The sequence below is a fragment of the Phaethon aethereus genome (genome assembly GCF_964289735.1).
Source record: "Phaethon aethereus genome assembly, chromosome: 9".
In the NCBI taxonomy this organism is placed as follows: domain Eukaryota; kingdom Metazoa; phylum Chordata; class Aves; order Phaethontiformes; family Phaethontidae; genus Phaethon; species Phaethon aethereus.
In genome coordinates, this window is record NC_138585.1 from 27,387,067 (window position 1) to 27,412,475 (window position 25,409).

At 48.6% G+C, this 25,409-nt stretch overlaps 1 protein-coding gene across 2 annotated transcripts in view; it reads left to right on the plus strand.

Moving 5' to 3' along the window:
- The window catches only part of VEPH1 (ventricular zone expressed PH domain containing 1), a gene marked incomplete at its 3' end in the record, with an annotated part of 81,130 nt that extends 58,525 nt beyond the window's left edge, over nt 1–22,605 (plus strand). Inside the window, exons 10-13 of one of the 2 annotated variants that reach the window (XM_082003794.1) lie at nt 368–502; nt 6,535–6,652; nt 17,481–17,617; nt 22,369–22,605. In XM_082003794.1, coding sequence (XP_081859920.1) covers nt 368–502; nt 6,535–6,652; nt 17,481–17,617; nt 22,369–22,605 — 627 coding nt within the window. The remainder of the gene's footprint in view (nt 1–367; nt 503–6,534; nt 6,653–17,480; nt 17,618–22,368) is intronic. The other variant, XM_082003795.1, reaches the window with a different exon arrangement.
- Between the last annotated feature and the right edge of the window lie 2,804 nt (nt 22,606–25,409).

Here is a 25,409-nt window from a genome sequence, read left to right on the forward strand (position 1 = left end):
TTTTCCAAAAAACGCGCGTCGCTGCGATCTGCGCCTGGCTCGCAGAGGCCAGCGCTGCCAACAGCTTGATAAACGCTTTCAATACAAAAACAACACGCGAGTTGCTATGCGTAGTGGTAGTTGATAGATAATCTTTGGTGAGCCACAGACCTTAAAGACATGTAATGTACAATAAAAAAATCCCCAAAGGAAATGAAATATTTGAGGATTTATCTAATCGTGTGCATATTGATCCATCGTAACTCCTTACAGAGAAGTGAACTAATCCCTAGCTATTCGCATGGCTGTCCCACTGTAAGAACAAGATGCTCTTTGTTAATGGACAAATAAAAAACGCTTTAAATCCTGTTGTCAACATTTTCTTCAGAGCTTGTTTGCAGAACCTTTGTCCATACAGAGTAATGCTGTGCAAGTACTTAAGGCCCTGTGGGAGAAGACACAGCTCAAGGGGATGCACAGTTTTGAAACTGCCATGATTCAGTCTACATTTCCACACCAAAAGGTAAGCTTTTTTTTTTCTCATGTAAAAAAATAGTAGAAGAACTTTGCCCTGACTTTTAGAACAGCTGCACAAAAATCTTTACAACAGCTACAGCAAGTCTTTGCTGTGCTCAAATAGTGAAAAACAAAACCCCTTTCCCTGCCCCTTCCTCTTCTTCACCTTAGCTCCGTCATCTTCTGAGCACTTGCACTTATGCCATGCCAAGTCCTCTTCTCCTGGATGGCCGTACGGCAACCCATAGTGCGTGCCCCTGACCTCCTTTTTATAGGAAGCATCCAGCTCGTGGGGATGTTGAAAAATGTTCACCAGCCATTACATTTTCAACCTCCGCAGAGGGTCCAGGGTGTTGTTTTGTACTGTGCTTTGAAAGGTCTCCAGGCTTGTCCTCCACCCATTCCTACATGCTTCATGTGGATTGTGATGAGAACTAGTGGTGCTACCTGTGGAGTTTTTCCTGCTCGCCGTTTCAAACTCTAGATTCACATTAGCTGCCACGGTGGACTGTTTGGCAGCCACTTGGAAATTCACCTAGTTAAACACAGGCTTGGATTTTATGGAAACGATCATTTTCACATGCGCCATTAGTTACCCCCGTCAGTTTAAAAGATTACTCTTTCAAATCTGTTTACTGTCTCCAGGATTTCAGCGAATGCTATTTCAAAGCTATTAATCAGGCTTCTTGGAACAGGATGCTGTAGGATTGTAAAACAAATACCTATTTATTCCTGAACATCTCCATGCAGCTCAATTGGATGAAGTGAATTGTCAAACATGATTTTAAAATACTCTCTCAGAATATTGTAAGCATGAAGATGTCTGACTGAATAAGATTAATTTACTAAGGTTATGGCTGATTTAAAAACAGGAGGTTTGTTAGAAAGACCTTCTGAAACTTCTGAACCCCCAAGAGAATGTTGCATTGAAGTGGGAACGGCTGCTGTGGCTTGTAAGAGGAGTAGGGGATCCCCACATCTGAGACCCAGCTTATGGGCCAGTTTTACTTAGACACAGTGGAGCTTGCACTAAGTATTTTAGCTGCTATTGAAATCCTAGGCTGACTCATCTGAAGGCATTAGAACTGCTTTTCTGTTCAATACTGGCTTAACTTGCGTGCATGCCAAGATCTACTAGTCAAAAGTTGGAGCCGGTGGAGTGTGAAGGAGTTTGGGGTCAGTAAAGAGCTTAGGAAAGAGCATGTCTTCATGGGTAGGATTAGATGTAGTGCATCATGCACACGAAGTCTACAAAACATGTCCAACACCCTAGAAATGAGATTAGTCTCCAGCGCATCGGTTGCATAATCCTCCTACGGCTCAGATACTAGCATTTGGCCTATTTTGGGAATTTTCATCGCTCCATGACAGTAACAGTATCTCTGAGTTCCCAAAATAGCAGAGCTGGAAAATGAGATACCGATCTTCACTGATTTAATGAATTAAGCACGGAACTGAAGTTCGGAAACCCTGGGAGCTGCAGATTGCCTAAGAGCCTTCGGAGGCTGAAGACAGTCAGGCAGATGTAATACGTCTGAAATGGTAAAAGACTTTATCGTTCAGTCTTGGTCTCCACAATATGCTGCTGGATTTACTTTCTCGGTTTTGGTTTTGCTTATTAATACAGAACCCGAGTTTGTTTCTAGTGCAATTTCCATTCAGTTCACTGAGAAAAGTCCCACCGAGTTTTCTGGGAGCGAGACCTGCCGTAAGGAGGGTTTCCTTTAGCTTTTACATTCCCAAAAAATCTAGCTGGAGTATTCCCAGCATGACCTGGTCCTTACTTTGCTTGACAGACTAAGCTTCTGCAGTAATCTGGAATTTTTGTTTCAGAAGTTCTTCCCATTGTTAATAGATCTTCAAATATTGTGAATGATTTGACAAAATTATTGTAGTTGTTAAGATTATTCCTCTGCCAGTAGCGCAGAATGAAGCAAAATGATGGGTGTGTGGTTGTTTCAATGTGTAGCACTTTCAATTTAAAATACTTCGAAATCTGTTGGTATAAATGCAGCGTCAGCATCCTGTATTGCATTTTATATTAAGTTCTATGCATCGTGTGACAGCAACGTCTGAATGCTTTATCAGGACTGAGGAGTTCCTCTGCTGTGAGCATATGGAGAAGGTCTGACCCCCCGCAGCCAACAGGAACCGCCGCGAGTCAGTGCTGCAGCACTGCTCCGCAACTGCTCCGCTTCTGCCCCGTGGCTGGCACAGGCTGCCCAGGGCGGTGGTGGAGTCACCATCCCTGGAGGTGTTCAAAACACGTGTGGACGTGGCGCTTCGGAACATGGTTTAGTGGGCTTGGGGGTGTTGGGTTGGTGGTTGGACTTGTTGACCTTAAAGGTCTCTTACAACCTGAATGATTCTGTGATTCTGTGGCTAATGCAGAGAAAATGAATGTAGACTTTTTTTCAATATGTATTCTAAAGCATTTTGCAAACCTGGAGAAAAATCTATTACATCAGCGATTTTTTCCAGGGTATATTCTGAGAAATAGTTTCAGATTTACATCACTGTAAGCGATTTCTGAATTTGGCCCAGCATGCATGTGCAAGGAATTGCAGCAAATACCTGGCTTACAGAAAGCATGTCGTGTTTCACTGGGCAGCCTGTTCATGCCACTAAAAATATTTATACAACACAGCTTAAGATGTGCCAGAAGTAAAACGTTTCCAGATGCACATCCTTACAGATTTCCGTTCGGTTGCTTCACAGTTCTTTATCAAAGTACACACAGGCCACATTACAAAAACTAAGCTGGTTTTGAGCTCGTTGCTGAATTCTTTGTGTTGACTCATGCTGTGTCAGAAGAGTGAGATGGCGACTACTTTACAAGCCGCATGTGGTGCCTTGGGAGAGTCTTTTGTTGAGCAGCCTTGCAAGAGAATAATTAACATTTTTAAGCCATCGTTAGTTCTGTTCTTCCCTTTCTTTTGTTTGCTATCTCAGTTTACACAGCAGAAAGAAGCGCGTTTTCACAATGGAGTCACTGAAGTTTTCAAGATGATGGAGGACGGGGATGAGATAAATCTCTCCTCTCCAATTAGGCTTTTCCCCCCGTGCTTCCCCTCCTGAAATAAGTGGCTTATTGCAGATTATTTCAAGAGTATGGAGTGGAAAAGAAAGATTGCTGCATTGATATTTCAGTGATATTTGTTCTCTTTCAGTCTAGAGTTGGCTCATTGCAGCCACTAAAAGATTTTTTCACAGGGTGGAGAAGCTCCTAGGCTTTCTGCTCAGTGTCATCCACGTGCCCTTGTAATGTCCTGCACAGACCCACCCAGAGCAGAACTATCGCTGTTTTGCCCATCTTGTGCCACAAGCGAGAGGAGGATCGGGGCACGTCAGGGCTGGGCGCATTGCTGGCCGTGCTCTGCTCTACCATCCCCTGCTCACAGGGACATCTTGGCCCCTCACTACAAGAAGGACGTTGAGGTGCTGGAGCGTGCCCAGAGAAGGGCAGCGGAGCTGGGGAGGGGTCTGGAGCACAAGTCTGATGAGGAGCGGCTGAGGGAACCGGGGATGTTCAGTCTGGAGAAGAGGAGGCTGAGGGGAGCCCTCATCGCTCTCTACAACTACCTGAAAGGGGGTTGTGGTGAGGTGGGGGTTGGTCTCTTCTCCCAAGTAACTAGTGATAGGACGAGAGGAAATGGCCTCAAGTTGCGCCAGGCGCGGTTTAGGTTGGATATTAGGAAAAATTTCTTCACCGAGAGGGTGGTCAGGCATTGGCACAGGCTGCCCAGGGAGGTGGTGGAGTCACCATCTCTGGAGGTGTTCAAAAAACGTGTGGATGTGGCGCTTCAGGGCATGGTTTAGTGGGCTTGGTGGTGTTGGGTTGGTGGTTGGACTTGATGGTCTGAGAGATTTTTTCCAACTTTAATGATTCTGTGATTCCATCGGGAGCCCGCAGCAGAGAGGAGACCCCGGGGGGCTGGTGTGGTCTGTCCCTCCTGAGGACTCAGTTCTCCTGCCCAGGGATGATCTGCTCGGGATCCCACACTGTGCCCAAAGTATCTGAAGGGCGGCAGGGAGCCTCAGACTGTCAGATCCCCTACCCACGGACCGGCGGGAGAAATACGGAGAGAAGCTGCACAGCGTTCCTGCTGTACAGCACAGCAGCCAGCTAAATTCCTCGAATGTACAGAATTCCTCTTCGGAGGGAAATAAGAACTTCATCAATGTATAAAGAGCAGTTACAGAACAAAATAATCAAGTTTTGCCCGCGATCCCCAGTAGAAGCCAGTTTGAGCGTGCTGGGGCAGGGCAGCCCAGCAGCCGGCTGCGCAGAGCTACGGCTGCAGCCCCGACCCCGGTAACGGGCACACGAGGCGTAAGGGATCGCACAGCCGGGCGTGCGAGGGAGCCCACCAAGGCAGCCGGGGAGTGCGGGGGACCCCTCTGCTGCAGCCCGGCCGCCCATCTCCCACGCGAGGACGGGGAGAAGAGCCGGACTGTGGGGCTGCTGCCCTCCAGCACCCTCTTGCAAACAAAGCCAACGTGTGTCCAAGACCTTCGTCGTGCGGTCATCGTCTTCCCGTGTGTTGGGAAGCCCATTTCTCTGCACGTTCCTGCTGGAAAGGGAAGAAAACCTTTGTCATTTGGAGCTTCTCGGGTGATGCGAGTTGTGCTTCCCGTTCTGCCTTGCCATCCTTCCTTCAGACAGCCTAAAATCCGTCAGGAGATGGCCTCCATCGGGCAGAGCGTGGGGGCACCCGAGAGCCCCCGTTAAGTTCAACCTTGGCATTTGGCTCAGCCGAGCTTGTTGTCGGAGGCGATGGCCGGCGGCGTGAAGTTGTCCCGGGCGTTTCGGTTCTTGTGCAAACGCCGTTTCCCGGGTTGAGAGAGGCTGGGGAGGAGAGACGCCGTGCTGCCGCGCTCCCCGAGCCGGCCGCGCTTCTGCTCCCTCTCCTTGGCGAACGCTTCTCTGAAAAGGCCCGAATCGGACAACCGCGTCCCTTGCACAGCCTCGTTCGGTGTGATGAACTAACGTCCCTGGCAAGGGAGGGTAGTTTCGCCACCGCTGCGTAAATCCGTGTTTTCTTTGGGCTGCAGCGCGTGGTTGCAGACCTGCGAAGCCCCCACGCAAATGAACAGGAGGGGTTTCTGAGCGGTCCTGGCAGTTCCCTTTGTGTTGGCAGTGAGTAACTTGGTTGCTGTTATTTAACACCGACGCTTGTTTAAGTGTGAGATCACAATCTGTTTTAAAATTAAATAACGGGCTTTAAAACACATTGAATTATACAGTGTTATTAATTGCCTCAAAAGGAATATCCTCTGGCTTTTCCCATACTTGAAGCTGCAAGTATGCTTTCTGTAGGTTTCTCTGACCAGGTCGAACGTTCGGTTTACATTGCAGATACACAACCCGTACTTCCCTGGCTTGTCACGGGCAGAATAACATCGCGTTTACCTGGGTATGTTTTGTGTGAGCTACATCAGTCCTGTTGTCGCTGTGGTTTTTGGAAATGCTCATATTAATGTTCATATTAAACATTTGTATTAGTGCTTCTCACAGGGGGCTGAGTTCAGAGCCTCTATTCTTTCTTTAAAAAAAAAATAAAAAAAAAAAAAAACAAAGCGGTCCCCAGCCACTAACTCCTGCTCTGCTGAGGGACCCAGCTGGTCCGCAGCGCTGGAGCGTGTTAGCAGAGACCAGTACCTTCTGGATCACTGAAAAAACCCTGAGGGAGGGCTGGAGGTAATACAAGGGGTTCAGCTGCTGGGAAACGTGCCGGGCAGGACTGCTGAGCGCATTGCTGGCCAAAAAAAAAGGCGACAAAGAAAATCCCAAAGCAGTCCCCTGCCGCCTGCAGATTAATGTATAATTAATCTATTAGCTGCTGATGATGATAGAGGGAGAGAGACGTCCTGCTCAGCACGTTTGCCCCAGCAGGCTGCTTGTCCGCAGGAGACGTATGGAACAGGACACTCGCCGGCGGCCCGCGGTGCGTCCCGCTGCGATTTCGGGTTACGAGCTGTTAACCGTGCGGTGGTTCCCCTCATGAGTGAGTTTGCTTTTTCTCGTTATCGGCCTAGGACCTGGACCACCTGCAGATGCACCTGGAAGAAGTGAGGTTCTTCGATTTATTTGGCTACAGCGAGGAAGCGGGAACCTGGCAGTGTTTCATGTGCAATAACCCTGAAAGGGCGACAGGTAAGCGGTCTGCGTCCCTCGCTGGTGGGCCGCGCGGTGGTGGAGCTGCGGCGCGTGGAGGACGGAGCGAGGCTCCCGGATAACTCTGGGATGGTGGCAGAGGCTGGGGAAAAGGGAAAGCAAACTTTCCAGCATGGCATAGGCAGTGTCTCTTTTAATTGGAATTCGCCATTAAACTCCTCTCGTCTCAGCATCTCTGACGAGAGACTCAGCCAAGCACAAGCCTTAAGTGGTGTGTGCTTAGAGGGACACGATCCAAAATTAACGCAGACTCATAAATCTGCATAACTACTAGCCCCTGGGGAGCAGGAGGGATCTGCACCCATCCTGCAGTGTCCAGATAAGAGAGTTGCATCTGGGGGACCACGTCCCAGGTCCTCTGGTGTCTGCGCAGGTGCCGCGTGTCAGGGCACGATGGCATGGGTACTGCATCCGATTCATGTCTTCGTTCTCAAAAGTATTTGCTTTAGCATAATTCAGTCCATAGTATGCATCTGCTTAGGAACAAGGGCAATACTCAAGAACAGCCATAATACTTCAGCTATATTAGAAAACAGGGTGAGTGGAAAATACATTTTTTCCCAGATAAAAGATCCTGGTGGCCTTCTTTTTTTCAAAGCTTTCTGATACCCATGTGTTTTAGATCACTGAAATTCAGAGGAAGGGCCTTTTTCTTAGACGTTTTTTGCCACTTTGTAAAAGCCTGCACAATTCTGGCCAAGAATTTTGAATATTTTGGCCAAGCCTTTGAATAATTGGCTGTTTCAGCTATTTCTTTTAACAGCTACCATCTTTTTATATCTCATCAACCCTGAATTTAGTAAGTCTTGCAAGAGTGGCACAGACTCTGCTGCAGGCCGAGCTGTCCGTGCTCATTTCGCGGGTGTTTGACCATCTTCCTCCTTCTACACCTCTCACGGGGCTCAATGACCATAAAAGAAATCATGCTTTGAGCTGAAATTTCATCTCGGTACCGTGTTCTTACTGTGGTTTGTCCAGCGCATCAGTGATAGACGTACGTCAAGCTGCAAGGAAAATGAGTCTGTCTTGCTTAAAACTTCAAAGCTTAATAAAATAACTTTGTTTTGAGTTTTCAAAGACATTTAGCTAGCGCAAAAAGGGGAGTGTTTGTAACGAGCTATTGATTATGCTGGTAGGGCAGCTGTCTTAGAGTTAACAGCCCAGATGAAGGTGGCAAAGGCAATCCTTGGGGGTGACGTGAGGCACCGTTTCCCTGTTGACGCCATGGGTTTTGCTGATGACGCAAATCTGGAGACATCAAAGGACAGCTGACACCTTGCTTCCTTGTTGCCCTTCTGCCAAAGTGCCGTGTCCTCCAAGGAGAGGTCTGCGAAGGGCTGGAAGCAGGATGCGGTGCAGGGAGGTCCGTGTGACACACCGCCGTGGCTCTGCTGCCAGGAGCGCGGTGTTGGGGCTGGGATCCAGACCCCACCGCTACGACCAGTATAGAGCCGGTATTTTCAAATGGATCTGGACTTAAGGCAAAGGGCAATAAAAGAGTGCAACAGCAGGCAGCAGTTCCCAGTGAGCTCTTCAGTGCTCTTTGGTTAGCACAAGAGCTTACGGAAGCGGGGGCCGTCTCCGTACCACTGACAAGAGGCTCTTGAGTCTGTTTGCAGAGCCCTCGAAGGCACGTCTCGAGTAGGGTAAACTGTATACTCTGCCTGACGCTGAAGGTGCTCGGGAAGCGGGAGCCTAACGCCTGCCGTGGAGTGCCTGCGGCGGGGGGCTGGCACGCCGCCTCCCGCCTGCTCATCGTCGTCTCGGTCTGGTGAAAAATCGCGTCGCAGTGCTGTAGGTTGTAGGTTTGGTGTCGCAATATCCCACAGAGACGAGGGAGGAGGTCACATCTCTTCTAAGGGTTCCCCGTTTCCCCGAGCTGCTGTGAAAAGGCTGCAAGGAAATGCACGTACGGTTTTCCGTTTACACGCTTGGGTCGACAGAAAGGTTGAATGTGTTCAAACCTCTGCCCTCCGGCCGGAGCCGTGTCCACCCGGCAGCGGAGCAGTGCCGTCCTTCCCAAGGAGTGCCAAAATCCGCCCTGCGTGGAGACGTGCGAGCGCAGGAGCGCGGGGGCTCTGCCCACATCGAGCTCGCCCGGCAGCTCCGGGCACGAGTTGGACTTTCATTCCTATATTCTGGGTCTTGCACAGGCCCTTGTGAATTATATTGCCTCTTCTAGGAGTGGAAACACAAATAATTTTTCTTAGAGATACCTTTGTCTAGCTTGTATCCGTATGATGCCAACTAAAGCCCCATGGGGAAAAAAAAGCAAATACAGCATTAAGGCTTTAAGTGAAATGCCACCTTCTCAGCAGAGGCAATAACTTGAGATGGTGCTTTCTTTTTCATAAAAAAGTTTGGGTGTAGGAAAGGAATGTGGAAGATGGTGCTCAATGGAATAAAAATCTGCAGGGGAATGACAAATTCACCTTTAGTGTTGGTGACGTAGAGCTGTGGCAGCTGGGAAAAGTCGTACCGAAGTGGGAGACGCTCCAGGGTCTTTTTGGGTTTATAAGATCTGAGACAAGAGAATTCAGAGATCTTCTTGAATTGTTAAGAAATGTAAAGGCTGTAAATAAAACACCTTTTCTTTTCACGTCACAGTGGGACAGACCCTTTGAAATCTCAAATACTTTTGAAAGGCAAGAAAGTAATTTCTCCCTCTCAGCAATGCTGTTTAGCAACAAAATTCTTCTTAAAGAAGGAATTCAGAGGCAAATTCTTGTTCTGTTATTGTCTTTTGTTTTGTGTTAATGTTGGGTTTTGTTGCATTTTTTGGATGCCGTGTTGCAAGATGCCATTTATCCTCCAGACTTAGGAAAGCATTATGCCTTAAAGCCTCGATCTTGCCTTAGGATGCCAGATCAATGATGTTTTTTTTCAGACGTAGCTGGGAGGATTTTTAGAGCCAGACTACACTTGGAGGCTGAGTTTGTGAGGAAAGAGGCAGTTATGCTTAAGCAACGTGATGGATGTACTCAAAGTGGCAATTAATCCTGAGAAAGTTTGACTATTTCTCATGCATTCTTCTCATTGAAAAGCATTTCTTATACAACCTCACTTTTCCAGAATTGCTGTTAAATCATCCCAAATTGCTTTTTCCTGCCACCCAGGAAGAGCATTCCCACAAATCCTACTCATCTCTCAAATACAGGTATGTGCCCTGACTGCAGCTGGTCTCAGAGCTAGGAAAACCAGGTTGCACTTTTTTTTTTTTTTTTTTTTTAAATTATGACCATTCGAGCACAGATACAAGGCATTGAAATTTTGGTAAATGCAGTGTGTGCCTCTTGTTAGGAAAAGCTGGCCTTTAAGAGCCTCATTTCAACATAACCTTTTCTATTGACAGTTGGCTTCACGAGCCCTTGTGCAAAAAAATTCAGTAAAACCACTTGATAGCCGGAGAGGGAATCGCAGTGCATTCCCTATTCTGGAAGCTTACAAAGAAATTGCAGTAATCCCTGCGGGCTGCAGAAGAGACATTGTGCCCATGGGCAATGGTTCGGGTAAAACTCAGGGGTTTTTTATGAATTCCTCTTTAAAAAAGCAATTCGCTCAGAATAGCCTACACCATATTAACTTCTGAATACATTTATCTTTTGCTAGCGGTGGTGATTATCTAGTGAACTGAAATATCCCAGCTATAACGCTTGCTTGAAAATTATAAAAAGTGGCATTCAGTAGTGTGTCCTTTCCAGGTTTCCAACAAAACCAAGTGTGATGATTAATGAGAGAGACTGAATCCATATTCCCTTAGGTTAATTGCATTTATCTTCATCTGCCTGCCACCCACACATTCCATTCCTTCAAGTTAATAGGAGTTTATTATCATTGAGATCATTCATGATTGGACTGAATTTTTGTGGATGATTTTATGTTTCATCAAATGCAAGATTTAATCCTTTGGTTTTTATCTGTCTTGAGTTCATCTTGGAAGAGTTTGGAGTTTTTACTTTTTATTCAGTACCCAAACTGCTTAAAGCTTGATGCACTGTCGTTCTGCAAAGAAAGCAAGGTACAATTAATAGACAATAATCTAAATGGTCACTTATATCAATGGCTGCTATTCAGGGTTAAATTTATTTTGGAGTTAGTGTCTCTATATTAAGATGGTTTAAGAAGCAATGGATATTATAGTAAATAATTTTTCATTTTGAGTTTGGGTAGTATTTTTAGCTTTATTGTGTGTTCTGCAGGAAAAAAAGTAATGACAAATAAGTAGTAAATATAACCTTTTGAATCCTTTAACTCCTTTTTTCAAGCTAAAGATCTCATTATACATGCCAGCATACCACCTCACAGAGTGATTTCAAACCCAGAGATTATGTGATCACTTAGTTTGACCCTCTATAAAACAACAGTCGAAGAATATAGTCCAATAATGCTTATATCAAAGAAATGTTTTCTCTTTGATCTGTATTACTTTTGCATATTTTTCTAAAGATGTCTAAACCTGATTTTTAAAATTCAAGTGAAGGAGAACTCATGGCATGCCTAAGCTGTTGCTCAGGTAATTTAATCACACTGTTAAAATGTGGGTTTATGTCTAGTCTATCTCTAAACACTGCATCACATTATGCCCTTCCCTGCTATGCAGAAAATCTCTCTTTGTAGACTTTCTCATGTCACATCTTGAGCTTTGCTTGGGCAAATTAAGGAGAATACACTTCTTTAGTTTCCCGTGGTATGAATAATCACATGAAAGATCAGTCTTAAATCATTCTTGTCTCGCTTTTCTGAAGTCTTTTAATTTGTCCTTATTCATGCAAGGTGAAGGAATCGAAACTAGACATAATTTCCCAATAAATAATATGTGTATAAGGAACGTACATGCTCCAATTTGCAGTTGATTGTAAAAAAAAAATCTTCTAACTGTATTAGAAGTGCAGAAGCTTCTTTCATATAACCCTGCTCTGCCATGGAAAGAAGAGGGGGTCACCAGCTACTGGATTTAGTTTGGGGGAGAGTTCAGACAGAAGAGTAAAGCTCTGCGTTTCTGAGGCAGCGTGGATTTACTCATGATGTCTCTTGCTAACATAGCTCCATGCACTTACTCCTACTCTGCGCACAGCCGGTATTGAACGGCTACAGTGGTGACTGAATAAAATTCCAATGAAGACTGGGACAGGCTCCGCCGGGATGTTTGGGGGCTGAAGCTCTTGCCCTGTGAGGAGGAGCTGAGGGACAAGGGCTGGTGCAGGCAGAGCTGAAGGGGGACTTCATAGTAGTCTGTCCATAACTACAAGGAGGTCATCAAGAAGATAGAACCAAGCTCTTTTCAGTGGTGTGTGGTGGGAGGGCAAGAGACAACAGGCATAAATTGGAGCAGGAGAGGTTTAGACTACCTACAGGGGAAAACTTTCCCACCGTGAGGACGATCAGGCATTGGAACAGCTTGCCTAGAGATGTTGCTGAAATTTCCGAGTCCCGGATGGATAAATTCATGAGCAACCTAGGCTGACCCCAGCGGTGACCTTGCTTTGAGCAGGAGGTTGGATGAGAGACCCCTTGCGCTCCCTTCCAGCTGAATTATTCTGTGATTCTGTGAGGTTAACCGCAATGAAAATAAGCAAAGGGACTTAGAAAAATATTGAAAAAGAGCTTCATTCTTATCTTTCGTGAATCTTTTTCTTCTAATCAGACCCTCAGACATACTGGCATCAGATTCATTACAACGGCTTTGGAAGCTGACATCAGAATTCCCCATGGGCTTCTTTGTGGACATACACTAGAAGTGCTCTGTTAGCATTGCTTCCAGCCACCGGGTGCTTAAAGAGAGATCAACGTTTCTTTTGTAAATCCTGTTTTTGAAAGATTTGGGCCATAAAAATCCACTTTAGGCCAAAATTGCAATTTTCACTTCCTTTCTCATGTTGCATTCCTGACCACCAACCATCTCAGTGTCTTCCGGTCCTCAAACTTTTTGTGCTTTACATCTTCTTAGTTTGGGTTAAAGCATGTTCCTACTGCACTGGAATCGGTATCAAAGCCATTCCCATGGGACCAGGAGCCAGGTAGATGCACAAGACCCAGGCACTGTGCAACTGTCTTTTCTCATCAAGTCCTTCTTTTGCCATATCTAGATGTTTATAGAGTTGTCATCATGCTCTGAAAGTTACTGTGCACGTTATTAATTCTTTAGAGTTACCGTGTAGGAGTAAAAAAACTTCTCCTGTCCTATCTTTGTCATTTTTTATTAACGTGAAGTTCTCTCCTCTTTCTTTCATGCACACTCCAGGAAAGCTTGCCACTCGGTGCTGCTGGTTTGAGTTTCTCAGATTCACAGCTTTTTGCTGCGTCTCTCTCACTGGGTTGACTTTGTCATAGCGGTTCTGACACTTCATCTTGGGAGACGATATGGAGCCAAGCCCTGTTATTATCACCCACATGCTACTGAGATGGTAATTTCCTGACACCAAACTGCATATTCTCATTGTGAGAAAACATCCTCCACCAAGATATTGTGCATGTGAATGGCAAATTATGGGAATGACAGGGATATTACCCTGTACATCACTAAGTTAGAAATCTGATGAGGCATTTGCACAATAAGCAAAATATCAGCTTGGTTGCTGTTTAAAACTAATGAAAAAAATTAAAACTTTTTATCTGTTCTCACAAATCTGACAAATTATAATGCTGATTTTATAAAAGGGGAACAAAATCCCCAGAAGCCGAAGCGGTACGAGAGCAGGAGGACTCGTACTCAGACCTGTTAGCTGCCAGTCCTGTGAGCCCTTTTGCTCAGCTCCCAAAGAGGAATGACTCTTAAGGGTGACCTTTATGGGTATCCCAGCAAATCTCAGCTGCAGAAATGCCAGGTAATACCTGATACAGCCTTAGAAAGCTGTTTACAAAGAAAAACCGCCCTTTTGTTCCCAGTAGGTGTTTCCCCCCAAAGCCGCTGCGGTGTCCCCCGCAACGGGACGTCCGCGCAGCCGCAGGCAGAAATGACCGCACGGTCCTGCCAAGGCTCACCTCGAGTCCGACAGTTCGTTTGCAGAAACGAATTTATCTGAAAAAAACCCGACCCAAACCAGCTTTTTCCCTGTTTAAAATGGATTATTGTTTTCTCCAGCACTTTTTTGTTCAGTGGCATTTGACGATGCCTTGTGTGCACCTTGTTACCGGCTTGGCTGGATTTCAGCTCCTCTTTCTGCTCTGTGTGAACTGGGTTAATTGTTACTGTGGAGCTTTGCCACAGGATGCTCCTTCTCTTGTCTAGAAAATGGGGACTGTGCCTATGCAGGTTTTTTCCCCGTCGACTCATCGGCGGTTAACCCTACGTGTTCCGTATGAGTGTGTATTCAGCACAGACCCCATGGCACGAGGCTCCTTCACAAAGGCACCTGCCCTGGACCGATGCTTCCGAAACCCACGCCAGGGAGGCGGGGGGATGTCTGGGGGTTTTGGTCTGCCCTGATTTGGGTTTTCCTGCAGGGAGAGATTCCCCGTGGCCTTTTCCATCCCCCTCTGCACAGGCTGTTCAGCCGAGGGTTTAAAAAGCTGCAGCCCAGATGCAACATCCAGCCCCAGAGGCACCACTTCGGGTGTTGCTCCTGTGCACGTCCCCCGCAGCAGACCAGGGTGCGGAGGCAGGACGGAGGCTGCCGGCAGCCGCCCTCAGCGAAGAGGTATTGCAGAAGCGCCACGTCGCCGCACGTCGTGACATCCTCATGGCCGAGGAATACTTTAAATCCCCTCAGCTTTGCCTTTTCTTGGTCCCGTTTCCGAGGATTTTCATGTAAACTGAATATTTATTTTGAAGCTGCCTCCACCCCAGCCAGGCTTCTCTGAAAGGCTGGGGAGAAAAGATTCCCAGTTGAGGAAATCTCTAAAACGAGTGAAAACACGTATCTCTAGTAGTTCTGAAGACAGTATTTAACAGAATTGCAAAGGGACGCATTGTAAAATGTGGCTTTGTCCCGCTGAAGAGCGTGTTGCGAAACGGGCGCAGCCCCAAACCAGCGTCCCTGTAGATTTGTGCCGTTTTGCAGCGACAGAAGCGATGCAGGGAGGAAAGCAAGCCCCTGTTCTACTTCGTCCCGCCTCAGGTGGGGTGGCGTGGCGCGTCGGTGCTGGCCTGCGAAGGTACGGACGAGAGCTGCTGCGTCGAGCTCGGGATGCGGCGGGCCGCGGGGAGCCGCGCGCGACCCGTGTTCGCCACGGCAGTCACAGCTGCCGCTCCCCATCGAACTGAAACCGGCCACCCCCCTTTTCGTGCAGCCCATCTGCTGCCAAAAACTCCCTATCTACAGCGACAGAAATATTTATAGTCTTTCAGGAGGAAATTGCTATGGTACACGCCGAAGACCCCCAAAGCCTGCCTCCCTGCCAAGATAAGCAACGCTGGGGAAAAGATACATTCTTCACCTAAATCTGACGCACTGTGTTTGCCTCGTTTGTTTTTCCTCCGCCAGACGGGAGGTAGCGAAGAGAGGTATGTGCCCAAAAAAGCTGTAAAGCCTTTGAAAGCCCAGGTGCTACCTTTGGCGGCTGCGCTTGGCCGCCCCGCTCGCCTCGCGTCCTCAGCCTCGCGCCATCCTGCTGCATTTCGGGCTCCGAAAGGCTCGTGCGCCGACGATAGCAAACACTTTCAAGAAAAAGCTTTACTGGATGAACTTTAATGCTAAGGTATGCAAGTACGGCCAGCCAGAGGATAACTGACCATCTGACAGACGTTGGGAAGGGCTCCAAGTCAAACATCACATCAAAAAACATCCGTTCTCAGACTGCTTATGCCTCGGACTGCTCTTCAGTCTATCTGATCCATCGTGTCCCGTGTATCGGTGTAAAAATAGAAAAGAAAAGAAAAAGAAAGCCAGCCATGGTATCAGAGAATTTTTAAATCGTTTGCTCCACACGTGAAGGGCAGTGGCTCGAGGTTGCTCTGCGGTCATGGCGAAAAGCCCAGGGTGATCCCCTTGGTTGCTGGGCTTTTCTTGTGCTGGAATATTCCTTTTCGCGTGCAAGGTTTGGGAACGCTCTTCCAGCTCCTGAAACCTCGCACGCTGCCAGCCGAGGTAAGTGCCAGTGCCTATGGATCACAGGTGAGCACCACGCTCGCAGGGCTGGTGTCCTTATGAACACGCCGTAAATGAAAGTGCAAGGCTTCCCAGTATTCACCCAGTGCTCTGAATTCTGAAAGTAATTTTAAATATAGCGATAATTTTGCAATAAGGGGAAAAAAGGCTCTCCTTTCCTAGAGGCTTTATTTGGTTTTTATTTGTAAGGGAATGGATTGAAGGAAAAACTATAGTGACAAACACAAGCTATTTTTCTAAAGCAAATCGAAGCCACTTTTCAGACCAGTATAGAAGATGAACGGGCTGGAAGGTAGCTGAGCTGAAGGTAAGGCAGCTGCGTGTGCCCATACTTCTACTTCCATGTTGGTTATTGACCTCCATACTGTACACTATGTATTTTTAAGTACATTTTAGATTATTCTTGGGTAGCGTGCTGATCATCGAGAGGGGACGGAAGCTTTTGCGTCTCTCCTCCTCTTCGTTCCTCATCTCTGGCTTGAGCAGAGTTACTCGTCTTGTATTTAAAGCACGCTCTGTAAGGACGGCATTTATGCACGTGTGCGGCGGAAAAGCTGGTTTAGCTCTCGCCACCCAGGGCGTGGGCGAGGCAGTGTTATTGGCCAGTGACGTGCTAATAGTTTGTAAGGTAACTTTGCCACGAGATGGTAAAAACATCGGTGTCCTCAATGGGTAACATGTTGAAAAGACCCTGACTGTTCCGGAGGGAGCAGGGCAGACCCCGGGTCCCTTGGGCGCTGAGCCATGAGTTGTTCTGGCCTTTGGCAGTCCAGATGTCAAAATAAATTGTGTTATTTTAGGAATGCAAAAGTGATAGAAAACATCACGTTTCCAACCGGTCAGTGCTGTGAGATTTACAGGACGTAAATAACTCTGCGTTTGTTGTAAGGATTACTTTTTTTAAAATGGATTGCTAAGGTTAAATGACTTTTGAAATATTCCAGAAGAAAGAACTAGAAAATATAATAAAGATGTAACAGGGAGTGACCTCTACAAAATGCAGGGCTAGGTTATGGCTCAAACACTGGATAAGGGAGGGCTGGTAATAAAAACATCGCTTTCCCAAGGGAAGAAGGAGTTGTGTCTCATGAGGGTGAGGAAGGGAAGGGTCATGTCGGGGAGAAAAAGCCCTTGGACTCACCAACCCCTTTCTCAGCAAAAAGTCACATTTCTGGGCTGGAACTACCTACGAGAGGTTGGCAATCGTTCCAGTGGGATGGCACCTGACCCTTCAACCCCACGCGGACACCCCACTTCTGGCTCTTCACTCCTTCTCCGTAGGGCTGCTGCTTCATTAAGCAAGCTACTGCAGTTAATGGAGAGTGATACCCTCAAAATATTCCTATCCAGAGTACTCCACAGCAGGAATATAACTGTACTGAACTCTGTAGTGGGGATTAAAGCCTCAGAGACAACATAAATGCATGAAACGATAAATTGTTATTGCGGGGCTGAGGAACAACTGGGAGGCGTAATGGTGGGGCGAAGTACGCGAGGGCTAAGGGACTGGACAGAGTGATGGACGGAGGAGTCCCGAGCTGCCGGCTCCGTCTGCTAAGCCTCCCAAGCAAAACACGAGTAGGGGCTGAAATGTCTCTCTGAAGTGACAGCCGACTGCTTGAGGTCGGGAGGAACGCGGTCTTGGAGCTGACACAGCTCAACTGCAAAAAACCTTTACTGCGTCGCGGCAAAAGCCCGGCTGTCAGCTGGGGCACAGGGAGGACAGAAATAACCCCCTCGCTCTGTGTTCACCTCCCCAGGTGTAAATCAGGACGGCCAGCCTCTGATTGAAGGCAAGCTTAAAGAGAAGCAAGTCCGGTGGAAGTTTATCAAAAGGTGGAAGACCCGCTACTTCACCCTGGCTGGCAACCAGCTGCTTTTTCGGAAAGGAAAATCCGTAAGTCAGAAGTCTGTCAGTTTGATTTCTCTCTTTCCCTCCTCCCCAACACCATTTCCCAGAGGTTTTTGCCACTTGGCTTTGCCCGTGGTCTCTGTACGCCACGTGGCTGACTTCAGCCAAGGGGTTGCTCACTGGCTTCAGTTATATTTTTCTCTCCGGATGAAAAGCGTGAGATTTCCGCGCATGCTCAGTGTCAGACTGGCGCTGCTCTCCTTCAGCCAACAAATGCCCAGGGCTCGGCACTGCCACGCTCATGCCCCAGTAATTTATACCTACTGGTGATCTCCGCCTGAGCATCGTCCCCTCTGCCTCCAGGCGTCCCAGGGTCACCTCTCGGACATGGCAAAGGCTTCTGTTCCTGAAGGAATTACAGTGGGTTAAAAAATAGTTTCCAGTCTCGACCAGCAATTCTTTATTTCCTTGAATAAACACAAATTCAATAGATTCGGCTCAGGCAAGTCTGTTTTTTCCACTTGCAAAGTGTACGACATGGGACAGCAAGGTAAGCAGCAGCCACAGCAAGTGAGCTGTGATTTCTGGGTCCCCAGTTTTCAGGGGACCAGCAGTGTTCGGCCGGGAGACGGTTACGTTCAGCGCGCCTGGAGAGTCAGGCCCTTCTAAGTATCTCAGAGCAGTCTCCAAAATAAGCAACTGTTCACCTTTTTTAAAAGTCTTGCCTGCTTTTGTACATTAATAACTGTTCTCGAGATGGCAGCGTTATAACTGGTGTTATTTGTGCAGGAAATAGGAATGTGTTTTAAGCAAGGTGATGCTAACATGCTTTTCTCACAAAGGAGCAGAGGCTTTTTGCTTTCACTTCTGCCCTCATCTAAATTCAGAGAAATGCTGCTGAAATTTCTGTGCAATTGTTTGAAATTTATACCAATAGGACTCGGGGACAAACGTGTCCGAGGGCATGAGTGTCCGAGGGCATGAATGTCCGAGGGCATGAAAGAGCGGATAATTGAATCCAGTCCTCATTAGTTATTATTTATCAGTTATTAGAAACTAGTTTTCTTTAGCTTTTCACAATGAGAATTATCAAACGTTGTGCAAAATAGTCTTTTTATTTTTGTTACAAGACCTCTTAGGTAATGCAAAATTAGCAACTATAGACAAACCTTACTATTTCTCATAAATAATCTTTATTATTTATTATTGGAAGCCTGGTAGAGCTCTTTGAGCTTCTTAAATGGCTTCCTGATCCCCTTCCTATAAGAAATACAACAGGGTGTCCTGCCTAGGTGGAAGACGTGCCTTTCGTGGGACAACACAATCCTTCTGAAAGCAAGTGGTTCATGAAACTGCCTTTTCCTCACTCTCTGGTGCCGTTTTCTGGTGTTTCGGGTGAGATTCCGCAGGCAGTTTCATCCGTCTGTGTACCACAGCTGCAGCCCGCTCCTGGCTGATGTTCACTGTTGAAAGAGTGTCAGAATAATTGTCGGTTTTTAGCAAGTCGATTGGCTTTTAGAAATGTTTTTAATGGAATGGTTTTAATTAGCTCTCCAAGCAAGCCAGGCGTACGGCGTATCAGAATACCTTGATTACTCCTGGGATGCGATTAGCACGCAGAAATGGCCGCCTCGGCTTTGCGCTGCCGGTGCTCCCCAGGCGGGGAAGGTGCCACACGGCGCAGGCGGGTGAAGCTGGCAGGTTAGAGTGTTGCACAGCGGATTTGGCTCAGCAGCGTCATCCGTGTAGATCAACGTCCCCTTTTTAACTGGCAAGCTCAAGGCTGCTTCGCTTTTTTCCGAGTTGAACGCTGGCTCGTCAGCGCGACAGGCCGGCGTCTAGCCGCGCCGGGGGCGGCAGCCGGCGGGTATTGCGCCTGGGTGATCGGTCCTTCAGGCTGGTGCGTTAGATCCTGTTACTTCTACGATTTGGCCTAAACTCGAGAGTCAAGTCGTGCCCTTAACCGGTGCTCGGGGTGCAGCCCGGGGCGACCCCGAGCCCGCCGGTTTAGGTTGCACGCGTGCCCGGGGATGACTATTGCAGACACCAAACACGAAGTTTTAAGCCCCCTGAGCAGGGCTGGGGCTCCGAAGCCTCCCCGAAGCAGTTTGGACAATAAAAGTGTGGTTTTCAGACCCCGCAGGAGGTCCGCTCCCACGCACCTCCGGCAGCCGGCGGGAGGACCAGCCCCGCACGCCGCTGGCCGGGTGCCGGTGCCGAAAGCGCTGCAGGACGCGGGGCTACAGGCTGCGGCCGGAGGAAGCGGCGCCGGAGGCTCCTGCCCAGCCGCGCCTGGTGCTGCTTCCAGCCTTCGAGGACGGACGGTGCTCGCCTGGCTGAGCACCACGGCTCTGCCCCGTCATCTCTGGCGTTGCGGCGCGGCGCTGGGTGCCGCGTGGGTGTTTGGACTGTAGATGCTGCTCGCTTAAAAATACAAACCTAACACAGAGGAGGCATTGTGAGATGGCCAGCTGGCTGTGCCTGCTTGTTCCTGGAGGCCCACCATGAACCCTCCCTTTGTCAGAGTAACCGTGTGGACAATATTCGCTCTGTGTAAGCCACTGTATGGCCAGTGGGTAAAGGGGAGGCAGGCGAAAGCCAAAATATAAGAGGTCTGAAAGCCAGCCACATCCTAAACTCCTGGAAAATTGTGGTAAACTCCTTCACAGAAGCGTGCCTAGGGTACAATCAACTTTCTTTAGCAGCTTGAGGTCAAACACTGTGCGGTAATGAAAGGAATTCATTATTTTTGTTAGATCGGCTTCTAAGTCTAAGGGTCTGGCTCCTGGGGTGCAAAGTTTTGGTTCTCGAGTCTAACGTTGCTTTGCATTTTCTGTGATAAAATTTTCGTAACGTTTATCCCAGGTGAGATTTCAGTGCAGAGCCAGCTTAATACTGTTGCTAAAGCCTTAATCGGTGTTTGTGGAAGCAGGGGAGGGTGGGCCGCTGCCGTGGGCCCGTGGTCGTGCATGGGGAATCAGTGATGGCTCTGGAAACATTTGTTCCCCGGTGAAGTTGCCGACGAACTTCATTGTTCATGGGAAGTCATTTGGTCAGAACTGAATGTTTTAGTGGGGAAATCATCCATTTAAAAAAAACTTCTCGGGTCTGGAATGGGTTCCCTGATAAAAAATGTACAAGGCGGACGACCAAACGCCCCATCCCAGAACGCGCAGAAGCAATGCCGGGAGATGGAGGTGCGCTGGGAAGGTGACGGTCCTGTGCTGTGGCTGCCGTTCGCAGCCCAGGGACCCCCCGCGTCCCGGAGGGGTCTGTCTGCTCGCCCAGCCGCTGGCCCCGCCGAGGGCTTCTACCAGCCTCTCCTGCGGGAGAGCTGCTCGGGTCAAGGGACGGACTTACGTGCTGTTTCGAGTCAGAGAGGAGGGCATTGCCCAGGGATTACGGCACTTCAGGGATGCAGGAGACCTTGGCTGCAAATAACACGTATGTATGCAACACAGAACTCCAAAAGTTGGGAAACGCATCCTGGGTAATCACTGGATGTGAAAAAAGGGCAGATCGGTGGTGGTGGTAGGGGACTACCAAATCCCAGAGAGGAATCGTAGCCGCTGGGCCTGGGACTTCTTTTGGATGGTCTTTTCAGATGAGCTTTTCTTTAGAAGAGTGAAATGTTCCTGGTTCTTTCCCAGAAGGACTGAGACTGAGACTGAAATAATATTTCAGGAGAAGTCTCCCTGCCCAGTTCTGGTCCTGCATTTCAGACCTGGGCTGCTGGGAGAGCCGACAAAGCTGGGGCAGGCAGAGCAGCTCTGGAGAGAGCAGTTAGAATCATGGAATCATTTAGGTTGGAAAAGACCTTTAAGAGTCCAACCGTAAACCTAACACTGCCAAGTCTACCGCTCCCACGCCGCAGTCTCCTCCAAGCTGTGCTCAGCTCCTGCAAAATAATTAACTGCTAATTCTCATTCAGATCAACCCTTACTTCTTGGTAAGAAGTATAAGAACCTCAATAGCAGAAACATAAATATACTTGAGGGATCAGGGACTTGGGCTTAAGCTTCTCACTTGGAGACACAATTCGTACGTTTTTTATGAGCTCACAAATCTCTTCTCTCACAGGAAACTTCCACGACTTTTCACAACTCTCATATGCTCCCTGCATCATATTTCTTACAATGATGCTAAGATTTCCTAGATGTACCTACTTTATATGTTTTCAAACAAAATTGCAACGGAGCTGTCCCGTATTCTCCATTGGCCATAGAGAAATGCCATCATTTCCCTCACGTTCCCAGGTCAGACTCAAGGTATCTCTTCTGCTTTCAAAACCAACAAAAGGCGTTGCTGCTTCCATTTTTGAGTGAGCCTGAGAAGGGGAACAGCTTGTCACTGCTTAAGAGAAGAGAGCTTTCTTCAGTCCCCGAGGACTGGCTGATTTTTGTACCTAGGAAGCGTTTGCCATCGGCACTGTGCGTGCCATCGTTAACAGAGGTCACCGTTATTAAAAGCCAGAGAAAGGAAAATCTGAGCCCGTTTAATAGCTGAAGCTGGAACTAAAACGTGCAGATGCTGGGGAGGAAGGCCTCATGGGCACTCACTTGGCTGCTGAGTGCATGAGTGATCATGACACCCCATGAAACCCGATGAGGTTCAGCCTGGCACTGCGTGGGAGGGGGGTTCTGACTCCTCTAAGGCTCTTCTAGGAAGTCCCCATCGGTCGTTTGCCCGCAGGAGCAATGTTGACAAGCCCAGCTCTAGAGACTTCAACTGTTATATTAAGACGGTGGAAGCTCTACCAGCTGAACTTGGCTCTGTTTGTCTTCCCTGTGTTTCAGAAAGACGACCCCGATGACTGCCCCATCGAGCTCAGCAAGGTACAGAGTGTTAAAGTGGTGGCAAAGAAGCGCCGGGACCGCAGCCTGCCCCGGGCCTTTGAGATCTTCACTGACAGCAAGACCTATGTTTTCAAGGCCAAAGACGAGAAGAACGCCGAGGAGTGGCTTCAGTGCATCAACGTTGCCGTTGCGCAGGCTAGAGAGCGGGAGAGCCAAGAGGCCACCACCTACCTGTAGAGCTGCTGGCACCCCCGTGGCACAGAGCATCCCCCCACTATACCGTGGACCTCTTTTTACCTCCGCAACAGGGCTGTGGGGGGCTGTGGGGAGACCGTGTGTTGACATGGGCCAGGGAGAGCTTTGTGCAGCACGAGAGGTCTAACGCCTCGATGACGCTACCAGGTGATGGAGTGCCACCGTGCGGGAGCGATCCCTGGCACTGGGACGTTTGCTGGTGTAGAAGCAGCTTCCACGTCCAGGTGTGAAATGCAGGGGTTTTGTTTAGTGGGCTGCAAGCCAGGAGACAGAAACAAAGCTGGACCCCAACCCCTCAGCCTTCGCTTCTGAGGCACAAGGTCTTGGTGGCTTTAGACGCTGCCGAGAGCGTTCAGGCGCGTAAGGGCTTTCTGCTTTCCTCAATCGCTTTCTGTCTGTAAAAAGATAATTTTCCTTCTTATTTAATCTCAGTGGACTTTACCCTTTTACTGTTTATATAACACTGTGAAGAAATCAAATTTGCTGCTTCTTTCAGGTTTGAAACGGAGCAATTTAAAAAAATTAATAGCGCTGAAAATTAATTTTAATTATTTAACTGTTTTGATTTTCCATACTTTTTCTCCCCTTTGTAACAGAATGTAATTTTTAACATTTATTTTCCTTTCTTTTTTTTAATTATTTGTCTTCTCTATTCTGTAACTTTTCAAAATTTCTCCAAAATGGGAAAATTCCCAGTTTGTTTGATTTTCTTTGTCACTCTCAAACAATTCCAAAACGGAGGAAGTATCGTAGAAAAGACTGAAGGCAAAAAAGGAAAAGAGGGGAAAAAAATGATTGAGAAGTCTGCAAGTGAAGAAATTAACTCAGAGATCATTCAAGGCTGAGCAGAAATAAAATTTGAAATTTTCCAACCTAGAAAAATGTACCTTTTGCAAAAAGTTGTTGCCAAAAAGGGGGACTTAAGAGGGAAAAAAATAAACTGTAATCCTTTTTACTGTAATTAATTTACTGTAATTTTTTACTAAAGCCCCTTGCGGAGCCGGGCGATACAATCCGCTTTCCGAACCGTTCTCGTGTCGGCTTTCCGTGGCGCGTGCTGGGCGCGGTCCGGCTTCGGCCGCGCGGGCGGGCGGGCGGCAGGGCTGGCGAGGCCGCGGTGGCGGGTGAGCGCTGCGCGGGCGGCCGCGGCGGCGGGGGACCGGGGGCGGGAGGAGCGACCTGGGAAATAAATTCAGATTAAAGCCTATTGAGTAAAGCCAGCGCCGCTGCCGCCGCGTCGCGCCTGTTCTCGGCCGTCAGCGCGAGGTTTGCGCCCCGTAGCGCAGTTCGCCGTTGGGGTGCAGCTTGAGCGACTGCCCACCGCTGAGTTCACAGCCTGATTTTTCCCCCACCCGAAACTTTCCCAACTCTTGATTTCGCCGGGGCTGCCGCTGGTCAGCGGCTCTGAGAACGGGGCCCAGGACAGCTCAGAAACGTTATTCCGCCTGCGCCGATCTCCTCCCCTTCTGGGAGAACGGGGCCACGAGAGCGGCCGGGGCAGCGCCGGCACCGCGGCTGGTTTCACGTGGCGGCTTGGTGCCCGCTTCCTTGACGCGGTGGTTCAGCGGGGTTTGTGGCTCGAGGCTTGGAGCCTCGCGGCATGCTATATAAATATTTATCCTCGGAGCTTGATAACTTGCAAGTACTGAGTGTTGCTGGTGTTTGTCCCTCTGGCCGCCAGAGCTCTGTAATTTGTCACGCTGGCAGGTAAGATGCTGAAGTTTGGCAACGGGCATTTACTCCAGTTAGAAGGAGAAAAAATCGGTTTATGGTACCGTAGGAGGGCCTGAGTTCCGCTGCCAGGTCAGAGCGAAGGGCTGCCCGGTCCCTCGCAGCAGCCGGAGCTGGCGGCCCCAGGGAGGTATTTCTCAACCTGATCCATCAAAGCACCACCAGACCCCTTGGGGGGAAACGCCCTGGACCCTGGAGCAGTACCAGTGCAATGAATTCCCATGTACGGCAAAACGAAAATCAGCCTAAACTTTGAAAGGCCGTTGGCTATTTCTGTGTCCCCTTTCTTAGTCGCCTGCACTCGTGGGGATGTCCGTGTTTCTTTACTGGTTTTTTTTCTCCAGTTATTTTTAATCATTTCCCAGAGCCGAGCAGGGTGTTTATGGAGGCCCCAGGGCGCTGGCAGAAAGGTGCTGAGCCCTTGTGTGCTGCGGCTCTGCCGTAGCCACGCACGGGCAGGGTGCCGTGAGAGCGGGGCGCGAAATAAGAGCAAGCAAGCTCAAAATTGGTTTGGGGTGGGATTAATCTGAGGTGACCAGGCTCTGATGGTGACCTTCTGGTGGCAGGGATGATGTACCTGCCTGCTGCCACCACGCTGCCCACCCATAGCCCTGATACCACCTTTCCAAGCCACCCCTCCAGCCCGGAGAGGTCCCCGTCTCCCCGCCTGGGCCGCCCAACTGTGCTCCCCGGCCACCAAGCACCAGCTGGACCGATCCCAAATCATGTCTTTTCCAACTCTACATCTTTTTCCCAAATCATGTCTTTTCCAACTCTTCAACGTTTTCCCCAAATCCTCTCTCAGACAGTGAAACAAAACCAGTAATTCCTTCCTTATGCCCTCATGCTCCTTCCCCGGCTCCTGCGGGGGTTCATGGATGTTTGCTTTGCTTTGCTCAAGGGTCTCCAGTGTTTCCTGAGACCTGGTTCCTCCCAGCACTGATGGGCTGGAGCCCTCCCCCAGCCCCGGGGACCTCCAGCCCCAGGGAGCTCAGCAGCGCCCAGGCCAGCGCTCCAGCCCGGGCTCCTAACGCGTGTCAAACCAGCGACCTGGC